The 13,563-nt window shown below is 53.2% G+C and overlaps 1 protein-coding gene across 18 annotated transcripts in view; it reads right to left on the bottom strand.

The window, feature by feature from the left end:
• ZFR2 (zinc finger RNA binding protein 2) overlaps nt 1–13,563 on the bottom strand; it is an 82,097-nt gene that overhangs the window by 59,975 nt on the left and 8,559 nt on the right. Inside the window, exon 2 of one of the 18 annotated variants that reach the window (XM_054673887.2) lies at nt 5,482–5,730. The exons of the other annotated variants lie outside the window; for them this stretch is intronic. Within the exon in view, the coding sequence (XP_054529862.1) occupies nt 5,571–5,730 (160 nt within the window). The 3' untranslated portion in view covers nt 5,482–5,570. Of the gene's footprint in view, nt 1–5,481; nt 5,731–13,563 lie in introns of those variants that run through there. 18 annotated transcript variants of the gene reach the window in all.

Raw genomic sequence — 13,563 nt, forward strand, 5'->3', positions numbered from 1 at the left:
GGCACACACATCAGGTGAAAGTTGCCCTTGTTATGATGCAGCTTCAGGAATCATTTCATAGAGCTGGGGGCAGGGGGGTGGCTCACACCTGTAATCCCAACTACTCGGGAGGCAGAGGCGGGAGGATCGCTTAAGCCCAGGGGTTCTAGACCAGCCTGGCCAACATGGTGAAAGCCCATCTCTACTAAAAACACAAAAATTAGCCAGGTGTGGTGGCGCATGCCTATAATCCCAGCTACTCAGGAGGCTGAAGCAGTAGAATCACTTGAACCCAGGAGGCAGAGGTTGCAGTGAGCTGAGATTGCACTACTGCACTCCAGCCTGGGCAACAGAGTGAGACTTCTTCTCAAAAGAAAAAAAAAGTATTTTTTGAAAATAAGAATATTTGTAAAAAAGAATCATATAGCATAACTTCTGCCACATTCCATTAATTAGAAGCGAATCACTGAATCCAACCTGCACGCACGGGGAGAGGCTCAGGCCTCACCTTTTGAAGGAAGGCGTAGGGAACAATTTGCAGACGTATTTCTAGACTGCCTCACATTGTTTCCAATCTTTCGCCATTAAAGCAATGCTCCAAGGCTTATTCTAGAATGGCTTCTTGTCCTGCCTGAGCCCTACACCACCCACAAGGCACTAAGAGTCAACGGCAAAGAGGCTGGGAGAGCTGATTTAGAATCATCAGGCTCCACTCCTGGAGCCGGGACCACCCTCTCCTGAGACATACAGGAGAGGGGCGGAGTCCAAACCAAGCTGGCCAGGAGACAGGACGGGATGGAGACTGGGAGGACACCCACAGGCCCTCTCTTTGGTTTTGTACAATCTACAGAGCTCAACAAGAGGGTATGATCGGCCCAAGCTACAGTGCAGGGGCAGGGAAATCCAAGTACGGTCGCAGCTCTAGAGCCCTTTGGACTGAGACCTGCTGCCTCTTTTGTATAAAAAGCTTTCATGGCTGGGCACAGTGGCTCACGCCTGTAATCCCAGTACTTTGGGAGGCCGAGGTAGGTGGATCACCTGATGTCAGGAGTTCGAGACCAGCCTGGCCAACATGGTGAAACCCCGTCTCTGCTAAAAATGCAAAAATTAGCCAGTCATGGTGGCGGGCACCCGTAATCCCAGCTACCTGGGAGGCTGAGGCAGGAGGATTGCTTGAATGGGGGAGGTGGAGGTTTCAGTGACCCAAGACTGTGCCATTGCACTCCAGCCTGGGCAATAAGAGCGAAACTCCATCTCGGAAAAAAGCTTTCATGGCCAGGTGTGGTGTCTCACACCTGTAATCCCAGCACTCTGGGAGGCCAAGATGGGAGGATTGCTTGAGCCCAAGAGTTTAAGACCAGCCTGGGCAACATAGCAAGACCCCATCTCTACAAAATAGAAAAATTAGCCAGGCATGGTGGTGCATGCCTGCAGTCCCAGCTCCTCAGGAGGCTGAGGCAGGAGGATTTCTTGAACCTAGTAGATTGAGATCACGCCACTGCACTCCAGCCTGGGCAACAGAGCAAGACCCCATCTCTTAAAAACACAAAGTGTTAGGCTGGGCGCGGTGGCTCACGCCTGTAATCCCAGCACTTTGGGAGGCTGAGGTGGGCGGATCACGAGGTCAGGAGATCGAGACCATCCTGGCTAACATGGTGAAACCCCGTCTCCACTAAAAATACAAAAAAAATTAGCCAGGTGTGGTGGCGGGCACCTGTAGTCCCAGCTACTCAGGAGGCTGAGGCAGGAGAATGGCGTGAACCCGGGAGGCGGAGCTTGTAGTGAGCTGAGATCGCACCACTGCGCTCCAGCCTGGGCTACAAAGCGAGACTCCGTCTCAAAACAAAACCAAACAAAATAAAAACCAAACAAACAAAAACACAAAGCGTTCAGTACTAGATAGTAAATCGTGAGTAGCTTTCTGGGGAGGAAGCTCCATTCTTCTCTGGCTTCCCTGGGTCCTGAGACCTTGCCCCTCCAACCTGGAGGCCCAGGCGTGCTGAGCAGCACCAGCAGAGGGCTGTGGGGGCAAGTGAACCTCAGGTGGAAGGCTGAGCGGAGTCCTTCAGCCCAGGACCACAAGGAAGGAGCAGGAACCTGTGGGGCTTTCTCTATCTGCTCCTGCTGTGCCTCCGCACACAGCTTTGTCTCCACCTGGTGGACACCCCACCTAAGAGGACAGTGGAGGCGGCTGGTTGGTGAACTGGCTCCATGGCGGAGATCAGAGAGCCCATGCAGCAGAGGGCAGAGCTTTCCAACTCAGGCCCTTCTGACATTTGGGACAACATTGTTCTCTGGGGTGGGGCCGTTCTGGGCCCTGCAGCGTGCTGAGCAGCGTCCCCAGCCTCCACCCACTCCATGCCAGGAGCTCCCCCAAGTCGTGACAATGACAAATGTTCCCAGACCTTGCCCAGTTAAGAGCTGATGGTCTAGGACAAGCTCAATGCCAGGGCGTAGCCTTGTGCAGGTGGACAAGAGCCAAAGGCTGCTTCCTGCCTGGTTCAGCCCATACTCTGGAAGGATCCCCAGGATGTTGTAGGCTGGCCTCTGACTTGGAGTCAGGCTTGAGTCAGCACCATGAAGACAGTGAATGAAAAAGAACACGCTCTTCTTGTAGACAACCCTGAACAGCAACGCTCAGGCACGCTACAGTTTGGAATCCACTGAGCCAGGGCACAGGGAAAACGGATGCGCGACCAACATGCAGATGGCTGGACATCCGCTGGCTGAGGGCGGGTCTCAGCATCCCTGCTGGCCTGCAGGGCAACTCCCAGTGGTTTCAGTGTTACACCCTGTGAACGTCACAGCTGTGAGCAGACTGAGGACCTGTGAGGGATACAGGGTGAGGGTGACATCAGCCAAGATACCCTTGACCTCGCCGCAGGTCCCCGCCCTGTCCCGCCACTCTGTTGTCTGATGGCAGGAATGGAGTGCCTCTCCTACACAGATAGCAGAGACGCGGGGGCAGAGGCAGCGAAACCCAGGCACCCTCTGGGAGAAGGAGGGGCATGCCAACTGCTCTGAAGACCCAGGAGGCTCCCCCAAGAGGCTGGAAAAGGCCCGGGGAAGGGTGCCTGGGATTTCAAAAAGGAGGGGCTCGCTGAGAGGAGCGTGGGAGAAATGAGGAGTGCTGGTGGGGCGACTGTCCTGGGTGCTGAGGGACAGAGGTTATCAGGGTGAGGGGTGGTGAGAGGCAGCTCAGGGCTCTCCAGTGCCAGGTAGAACCTGGGTTTTATCCTCAGCCATGAGGAGCCACCTGGGCATCTCATGATAAGCTTTGGCCTGAATTACGTCCCCCTGCCCCCAATTCTTATGTTGAAGCCCTAACCCCCATGTGACCGTATTTGGAGATGAGGCCTTCAGGGAGGGAATGAAGGTTATATGACGTCATCAGGTGGGGACTGATCTGAACAGAACTGGGGTCCTTATAAGAAAAGGAAGAGGCCGGGCACAGTAGCTCACACCTCTAATCCCAGCACTTTGGGAGGCTGAGACAGGAGGATCACTTGAGCCCAGGAGTTTGACATCAGCCTGGGCAAGATACTGGGATCCCATCTCTACAGAAAAACAACAACAACAACAACAACAACAAAACAAACACACACCAAAAAACCACACTTTGCGCCTGTGGATCCTTGGGAGGCTGAGGTGGGAGGCTCGATTAAGCTCAGGAGATTGAGGCTGCAGTGAGCTGTGATCTCACCACTGCACTGCAACCTGGATGACAGGGCAGTCTCTTTAAAAAAAAAAAAAAAAAGAAAGAGAGAGACACCAGCGGTGCACATGGACAGAGAAAAAGCCACAGGAGGACACTGTGAGGAGGTGGCCATCTGCAAGCCAAGGAGAGAGCCCTCACCAGAAACCACCCCCTGCTGGCACCTAGATCTCACACTTCTGGCCTCCAGAACGGGGAAAAAATACATTTTGTTTAAGCCCCAGTCTGTGGTATTGTTAGGGAAGCCCCAGCCGACCAAGACAGGTGGAGATGGTTAGAGAGGGGAGCAGTTAGAGGGAAGGCCCGTTAAGGACACGAGACACACAGGGGCCAGAACTAGAGGGGGTGATGGACAGGGGGACAGAACACATGCGCCATCATGTCACCGGCAGGAAAGCACAGTCAAAGCCAGCTCTCAGCAGTGTAGGGCTTTACAAACACCTAAAACAGGGCCTGGGAACAGCCAAGAGTAATACGTGTTTGGTGACTGTGACCACACAGTGACCGTGACTCAGGAAGGGAACACTTGGCCTGCCTCATCTCAAGTCATTGCTTGTGACCCCAGAAGCCACCAAAACATGCAAATGCATGCACACACACGTGCATGCACACACTGCTGTTCCATTCCACTAAGAATGCTTACATGAGGAAGTAGAGCATGGGCTTTGTCTCCAATAGGGCAGCCCACATCTTCATGGGTCTCACACCCACTCTCAGGGGAGACCATGGCCTGACAGAGCCCAGAATTTAAGGGAGGAAGGGAGGGACAGAAGGGTTTTTAAGATGGAGTCAGCTATGTATGGCCAAATCCGGCCTGCCTGTTTTTGTACAGTCCCAAGCTAAGAATGGTTTTTATAATTTTAAGTGACTGGAAAAAGTTAAAAGGGTAATAATACTTCATGGCATGTGCAAAATTACATGAAATTCACATTTCAGTGCCCAAAAAAATAAAGTTTTATTGGCACACAGCCAAGCCCACTGGATGACGCATTGTCCATGGCTCATCTTGCAATACAATGGCAGGGTTCACTAATGTGACAGACATGGTGTGGCTCACAAAGCCAAAGATATTTACTATGTGGCTCTTTACAGAAAAGGTCTGCTGACCTCTGACTCAAAGCAACAATCATTTATTTCACTTGTGATTCTGCAGGCGGGGATCAGCTGGGCAGCTCTCCTGGCCAGGCGGGGCTCAGCTGGGCGGCTCTCCTGGCCAAGGTGGGGCTCAGCTGGGTGGCTCTCCTGGCTGAGGCAGGGTTCAGCTGGGTGGCAATCCTGGCTGAGGTGGGCTCAGCTGGATGGCTCTACTGGCCAGATGGGGCTCAGCTGGGTGGCTCTCCTGGCTGAGGCGGGGCTCAGCTGGGTGGCTCTCCTGGCTGAGGCGGGGCTCAGCTGGGTGGCTCTCCTGGCTGAGGCGGGGCTCAGCTGGGTGGCTCTCCTGGCTGAGGCGGGGCTCAGCTGGGTGGCTCTCCTGGCTGAGGCGGGGCTCAGCTGGGTGGCTCTCCTGGCTGAGGCGGGGCTCAGCTGGGTGGCTCTCCTGGCTGAGGCGGGGCTCAGCTGGGTGGCTCTCCTGGCTGAGGCGGGGCTCAGCTGGGTGGCTCTCCTGGCTGAGGCGGGGCTCAGCTGGGTGGCTCTCCTGGCTGAGGCGGGGCTCAGCTGGGTGGCTCTCCTGGCTGAGGCGGGGCTCAGCTGGGTGGCTCTCCTGGCTGAGGCGGGGCTCAGCTGGGTGGCAATCCTGGTGGAGGTGGGCCTCAGCTGGGTGGCTCTCCTGACCATGGCTGGGCTTCTCTGCCCCTGGAGGGCAGCTACCTGTTGGATGGGGCACTGTGGATCTTCTCCTTATATCTCCTCCTCCGGCAGGCCAGCCTTGGGTCCTTCACCAGGCAGGGTCCCATAAGATGGAGCAGATGCAGGCAAGGCCTCTTAAGCTTGGGCTCAGGGCAGTCACAGCGTCACTTCCACTGCAGCCAACTGTCCAAGGCAGGGCACAAGGAAGCCCAGATGCAAGGGCTGGGGGAGTGGTCTCCACTTCTGGACTGGAAGAGTAGCAAGGACATGGTGGGAAGGGCATGGATATAAGGGTGGATGAAGGATGAAGGCATTTTGGCAACAATCTGCCACATTGTGGTTTCAGGAGCTGAGCCAGCAAAAACACAGCTCCTGGGAAGAACGCCCCACAGCATGACTCATACAGACACCAAAACCAAGGCAGCCCAGGGCAGTGGTTCTCAAAGAGGGCAGGTTTTGCCCCCAGGAGACACTGGGTGATGTCTGAGGACATCTGTGGTTGTCACCACTTGGGGGAGATCCTGGCATGGAGTGGGTGGAGGCCAGGGACGCTGCTCAGCACCCTGCAGTGCCCAGAATGACTTCACTGCAGAGAATAATCCAGCCTCAAATGTCAAAAGCGCTGCTGTTGGCCAGGTGCAGTGGCTCACACCTGTAATCCCAGCACTTCGGGAGGATCACTTGAGCCCAGGAGTTGGAGACCAGCCTGGGCAACACAGTGAGACCCCATCTCTTAAAAACTGCTGCTGTTGAGAAACTCAGATCTGGGAAGGACAGGCTGGGGTCCCTGGGGCTGGGGACTAGGGATTAGAGCCTAGCTCTGCAGATGGTTGGCAGCCGACATTACTGCTTCTGCCAGGTCTCAGATGTGACAGGGAGAGGCCCACAGCCCTCCCCGGGTTCCCAGCGTGGGCGGTCAGGCTGATTCCCCCTTGCCTTCTCACAGTTTACAGTCAGATGAAAGCTGTGGCCTCCTGCCCTGCCCTGATCCCCTGAAAATGACAAAGACAGGTATGCCTGTAGTTACCTTAGGTTTCCCAGACCCCGGGTTGAGAATCCCTGCTGTCACAGGTGGATCAAAAAGCATTTGTTGAGGTTAAATGGAAAATTTTGTATTATATATATTTTGCCACCAAAAAAAAATTACACTCTAGCACATGCTGCATGGATGAACCTTGAGGACATCACACCCCGTGAGAGAAGCCAGACACAAAAGGCCATACAATATGTGATTCCATTTCTACAGAATGTCCAGGAGAGGCCAATCCACAGAGGCAGGAAGGGGATTTGTGGGTGCCAGGCCCTGAAGGAGGGGTTAAAAGTAATGGCTAATGGAGATGGAGTTTCCTTTTGGGCCGATGAGAATGTTCTGGAATTTGAGGTAACGGTCACACAATTCTGTTAATATACTAAAAACCAGGCTGCGTGTGGTGGCTCACACCTGTTAATCCCAGACCTTTGGGAGGCCAAGGCAGGAGGATAGCTTGAGCCCAGGAGCACAGTTCAAGACCAGCCTGGGCAACACAGTGAGACCCCGCCTCTACAAAGTCTCTACAAACTACAAAAATTGGCCGGGCACAGTGGTGTGTGCCTGCAGTCCCAGCTACTTGGGAGGCAGAGGTGGGAGGATTGCTTAAGCCCTGGAGTTTGAGGCTGCAGTGAGCTTTGATCACACCACTGCACTCCAGCCTGGGCAACAGAGTGAGACCCTGTCTCAAAAAAACCACTGTGCCCTGACACAGGCAGGGCACAGTGGCCTACACCTGTAATCCCAGCACTTTGGGAGGCCGAGGTGGGCAGATCACTTGAGGTCAGGGTTCAAGACCAGCCTGGCCAACATGGTGAAACCCCATCTCTATAAAAATACAAAAAAATGAGCCAGGCGTGGTAGCAGGCTTGTATAATCCCCAACTACTCCGGAGGCTGAGGTAGGAGAATTGCTTGAACCTAGGAGGCGGAAGCTGCAGTGAGTTGAGATCGCACCACTGCACTCCAGGCTGGGTGACAGAGTGAGACTGTCTAAAAAAAAAGTCTTGTTATTTCTAGGCTTTTCTAGCAACTACCACATAACAGGCACTTCACAGCCATCTGCAGAGTCTGATTCAGAGACACCTGTGGTAGCTGAGACCAGCGATCATGTGAACACACCATCTCCGGACCAAAACCAAAAGTCGATTATTCCAAAAATGGTCAGAGCTCAGATTCCTACATCCCAGAGAGAAACCACTCAGAGGCTGACATAGATGACACTAGACAGTTAGGGCAGGGGTCTTGATGTAGACCATGTGCCCGTAAACTCCGCAATAAACTCACAGGACAGGAAGCAGCCCTTTTACATTCTTGCAGAGAAAAAGAGTTGGGCAGAAAACAAGAGTTGTTCTAAACTACATCATTAAGAGGTTTTTTGTTTTGTTTTAAGAGACAGGGTCTCGCTCTGTCACCCTGGCTAGAGTACAGTGATGCAATCATAGCTCACTGCAGCCTCTAACTCCTGGGCTCAAGTGATCCACCTCAGCATCCCAAGTAGCTGGGACTACAGGTGTGCACCACCACACCCAGATAATTTTTTAATTTTTTGTAAAGTCAGGGCCTTGCTTTGTTGCCCAGGCTGGTCTTGAACTGCTGGCCTCAAGCAATCTTCCTGCCTCAGCCTCCCAAAGTGCTGGGATTACAGGTGTGAGCCACTGTGCCCAGCTAATTTTTTAAATTTTTGGTAGAGATGGGGTCTCACTATGTCGCCCAGGCTGGTCTCGAACTCCTGGGCTCAAGCAATCCTCCACCCTTGGCCTCCCAAAGTGCTGGGATTACTGGCATAAGCCAACGTGCCCAGCCAAGTTTTTCTTTTTTTTTAATGTGAATTTTTTACTTCTACTTTAAATCCCAACTTAGCATGGAAAATCATTTGCATTTTCAGAACAAAGGAGGCCATCTTCTGGCTAAGCTGAAAAAAAAAAAGTCATTAGAGGCCTTCCGAGGCACCATTTTAAAGATGATATTGCTTTTGCGGGTTGCACTATGAGAAATTCTGTGTGTACAAAATACCTGACAGAAAGTGAAAGAAGCCCTGGGCGATCCGGCGGCAGATTCATTGAGTCATTGGATAAATACTTCCTGGGTGCTGGTGGGGACCAGCTGCTGTCATGGGCGCTGTCACAGCAGCGGGGAATAACCACACCAAAGTCCCGTCCTCCAGGAGGGTGCTGCGCGATAGTCCAGGGAGACACGGGGTCAGCAAAATAATTCAACGCGATCTGATGGTTCTCATGCCGCCGGGAAGGACGCGGCAGGGGGTGTGAGCAGGGGGTTGCACTTTCTCACGGGCTGGTCATGGCAGGCCTGGTGGGTGAGGAGGAGGGTGAAGACAGAAAGTTGGGGAAACAGGGAAGCGCATTTGAGCAGAGGGAACTGCATGGGAAGGGCCTGAGGGTGAAGTGCCCGGAACCTGGATTGGTCCAGAAGGCAGCGTGACTAGAGCGGAAGGAATGAGGGGAGATGGGGTCAGATAATAAAGGGTGTGGAACAGGGGGCAGAGGACACCATGATGGATGTCACAGGCCATCGTAGGGGCTCCAGCTTGTCCCCTGAGACCCCACGGGGGTTTCCAGCGGAGGAGGGACATGGGCTACGTTGTGATGGGGCCTCTTTGGCGCTGTGCGCGGATGGAAATGGGGGCGAGAGCAGAAGGAAGCGTGAAGGTCCAAAATACAGACGAGGCAGGCTGGTGCGCGGTGGAGGCGGTGCGCGTGCAGGGGCGTGCGCTCAAGGTCAGAAGAAGGAAAGGAGGCCAGCCTGGCTCCCCATTTTGGGATCGGCACGAAGGACTGCCGGCGGCCCTGCCTGCCGCGGGGAAGCCAGCAGGATGAAGGGGTTTTGGAGAAGCGTGCAGGCGCTTGGACTTGGATATGATCAGTCTGAGATGCCAGTCAGACATCCACAGAGCATGCTGCATGGGCCGCTGTATGCAGGGGCCGAGACTAGAGCTCCAGGGAGAGGCCTGCGCTGGAGTCAGAAACTGGGTGTCATCGATAGATAATATTTTTTTAAGATTGAGATATAGTCCACACTGTAACATCCCCCTTTAAAGTGCACGGTTCGGTGGCATCTAGTACATTTACAAGGCTGTGCAAACATCACCTCTACCTAATTTCAGAATGTTTCCACCACCCCAAAAAGAAACCTGTCCCCATCAACATTCTCTCCATCCCTCCCCAGCCCCCGGAACCACTAATCCATTTCCTGTCTCTATGGATTCACCTGTAAAATGGGAACACCTAATTTGGTATGGTGATGGTGTGATGATTAAACAAGAACTCACAGGCTACAGGGCCCAGCATGTGGCAGGAGCTTAGGATGTAGCCCAGGGTAGCCAGAGTTTCCTTTATTTTTGGAGACGGAGTCTTGCTCTGTCGCCCAGGCTGGAGTGCAATGGCGCCATCTCGGCTCACTGCAACCTCCACCTCCCTGGTTCAAGCGATTCTCCTGCCTCAGCCTCCCCAGTAGCTGGGAATATAGGCACCTGCCACCACGCCTGGCTAATTTTGTATTTTTAGTGGAGACGGGGTTTCACCATGTTGGCCAGGCTGAGTCGAACTCCTCACCTCAAGTGATCCGTCCACCTCGGCCTTCCAAAGTGCTGGATTACAGGCAGGAGTCACTGCACCTGGCCCCAGAGTTTCCAATTTTAAGCGATGCTAGGAACCAGAGGTTTTGTGAAATCTTCTTTTTTTTTTTTTTTTTTTTTTTTTTTTTTGAGACAGAGTCTCACAGTCTCACTCTATCGCCCAGGCTGGAGTGCAGTGGCACAGTCTCGACTCACTGCAACCTCTGCCTCTTGGACTCAAGCGATTCTCCTGCCTCAGCCTCCCGAGTACCTGGGACTACAGGCGCACCCCACCACGCCCAGCGGAATCTCCCACTTTTAAATGCTGGCAACTAATTCAAATAAAGCAAGCAAAAAGCTCACTGCACAGGCGTGAGAACCAAACACGGCCTGCAGGCTGTCAATTTTCAAAGTCTGACCCACACTGAGGAGGTGAGAGTGATAGTTGAGAAACAGGTATAAAAAGTCACAAACTGGCCGGGTGTGGTGGCTCACACCTGTGATCCCAGCACTTTGGGAGGCCGAGGTGGGCGGATCACTTGAGGCCAGCAGTTCGAGACCAGCCTGGCCAACATGGTGTATAAAAAAAAAAAAAAAAAAACAGCCGGGCATGGTGGTGGTGCATGCCTGTAGTCCCAGCTACTCAGGAGGCACTGAGGTATGAGAATCACTTGAACCCAGGAGGCGGAGGTTGCTGTGAGCCGAGATTGCGCCACTGCACTCTAGCCTGGGCAATGAAGCGAGACCCTGTCTCAAAAAAAAAAAAAAAAAAAGTCATGAATTTATTCTCAGTAAAGCCTGCCCATAACCAATGAGCCCAGGCTGTTTGCTGCTGCTGCTGCTGTTTGGAGTCACCTGTTGCTGGAAGGAACTGTGCCACTGTACTACACCAGAGACAGCTGCCATCTCCATGACAACAAGCACGCGCTGGTGCTGCCTGCCTGGGAGGGGAGAAGAGCACAGGTGGGAAACGGGGAGCCCAGGCTAACATGGACTTACAAACAGTGGTGACACACGTCTACAAGTCCTGCCCGGCACTCCCACCTTCAGGCCCCAGGCTAATGTCTTTTGATGGCTTTTTGGTCGGAGAATTTGTTTTGGGAAGTCAAGCTTTTTCAGGTGCATCCTTCTAAACTGAATTTTGGGATGCAAAGCTAGCGAGCCCCACTGATCTCATTTTGTTCACATGGCCACCAAACTCAAGGGGACGTCAAGGCCTAGGGGATGGAATGGGCCCATCTGAGCTGCCCACGTCGCCTGGCCCAGAGCTCTTTCTGTAGGGCCATGCTCTTGCTTGCTCCGAAGAGACGGAGCAGGCTTAGGTGTGGTCCACACTTCAGAGGGACACGGGTGGGATCTGCAGATAGAGGCAGGTGGTGAAATGTCTTAGGGACAGCCAGGAAGATGGGTCATTCTCTATTTGCATATAATGCTAATTTCTGCTGAACACTGCATTGAATAACTCAATGGGAACACACACACACAAAACCCCCCAAAACATTTAGAGTCCAAGGAAAAACTCAAGTGGAAATAAAGATTTTCCTGGAATCACAGGCTGAGAAATGTCATCATTCTTTCTAAAAACAAGGACTCAGTCAGGTGCAGTGGCTCACGCCTATAATCCCAGTGCTTTGGGAGGCCAAGGCAGGTGGATCACCTGAGGTCAGGAGTTCAAGACCAGCCTGGCCAACATGGTGAAACCCAGTCTCTACTAAAAATACAAAAATCAACCGGGCATGGTGGTGCATGCCTGAAATCCCAGCTACTTGGGAGGCTGAGGCAGGAGAATCACTTGAACTTGGGAGGCAGAGGTTGCAATGAGCTGAGATTGCACCACTGTACTCCAGCCTGGGCGACAGAGTGAGACTCCATCTCAAAAAGAAAAAACTAAAATAATTAAAAACAAGGACTCTTTCTTCCCGAACACAGCTCATCACCTATTTCTCTATCACCCCCATGGCAGACGGAGATGAAGGCTGAGGCCACCTAGCTGGAAATGGAAATGTCACAGAGCCCTGTGATGGTTAATACTGAGTGTCAACTTGACTGGATTGAAGGATGCAAAGTATTGTCCTGGGTGTGTCTGTGAGGCTGTTGCCAAAGGAGAGTGACATTTGAGCCGGTGGACAGGGAGAGGCAGACCCACCCTCACTCTGGGTGGGCACCATCTAATCAGCTGCCAGCGCGGCCAGGATAAAAGCAGGCAGAGGAACGTGGAAGGACTGGACTGGCTGAGTCTACGGGCCTTCATCTTTCTCCCATGCTGGGTGCCTCCTGCCCTCGAACATCAGACTCCAAGTTCTTCAGCTTTTGGACTCTTGGGCTTACACCAGCAGTTGGCCAGGGGCTCTCGGGCCTTTGGCCACAGACTGACGGCTGTGCTGTCGGCTTCCCGACTTTTGAGGTTTGGGGACTCGGACTGATCCACCCCTGGCTTCCTTGTGCCTCAGCTTGCAGACGGCCTATCGTGGGACTTTACCTTGTGACCGTGTGAGTCACTTCTCCTGGATAAGGTCCCTTTCATGGAGACCTCTATCCTGTGAGTCCTGTCCCTCTAGAGACCCTGGCTCATCCAGCCACCGACTTCCGTGCCCCGGGAACCACTGGAGAACACCTGCACTCCCGCGTTCTGACCTTGGTGCGGCGGGTCTGCGACTGCGCGCAGCATGAGCCACACCCAGGTGGAGGGCGCAGGGCCTCAGGGGCCAGAGAGACAACGTGCCCTGCCACACCAGAGGCTAATGCGCCCAGTCAAGTCCTTCATCAGGGAGAGAGTTTTCAAGTCTGTTTTACCAGCAGTAAGACGACATTTCAATCGCTGTGTGTACACACAACACACACACACCCAGAATTTCATTTTGTGGCACATCTGTTCACAGGGGTTTTATATTCAAAATGCATCTTACACATTCATACCCGTAACAGTCCTGATTTTGTAACCAGTTTTTTTCTTTTTCTTTTTTTCTGACCATGAAACCCTTAGGTGCAGTCTCCATGTGAAATGCCCATTTCAGATCCAGAAACCCCCAAAATGTCCCAACGTATTGGAAAGGAGTTCTGTTAACTCAATCCTCAGGAAGATACCAAAAGGACTTTTTTGCTTTTTGAGTCAGGGTCTTGCTCTGTTGCCCAGGCTGGAGTGCAGTAGCACAATCATAGTTCACTGTGGCCTCAAACTCCTGGGTTCAAGTGACCCTCCCGCCTCATCCTCCCAAGTAGCTGGAACTACAGGTGTGCACCACCATGCCTGGCTAATTTTTTTTTTTTTTTCAGAGATGGGGGGGGTCTCACTATGTTGCTCAGGCTGGTCTCGAACTCCTGGGCTCAAGCGATCCTCCTGCCTCGGCCTCCCAAAGTGCTGGGATAACAGGCGTGAGCCACTGCACCCGGCCCGAAAGGATTTTATCACCCCAGGCTCACTTTCAAACCGTCTTCTTTTGAATGGAGTCAAGAGGCCAGCTCCAAACCAGGACCCGCCTGG

The sequence above is a fragment of the Pan troglodytes genome, chromosome 20 (genome assembly GCF_028858775.2).
Source record: "Pan troglodytes isolate AG18354 chromosome 20, NHGRI_mPanTro3-v2.0_pri, whole genome shotgun sequence".
In the NCBI taxonomy this organism is placed as follows: domain Eukaryota; kingdom Metazoa; phylum Chordata; class Mammalia; order Primates; family Hominidae; genus Pan; species Pan troglodytes.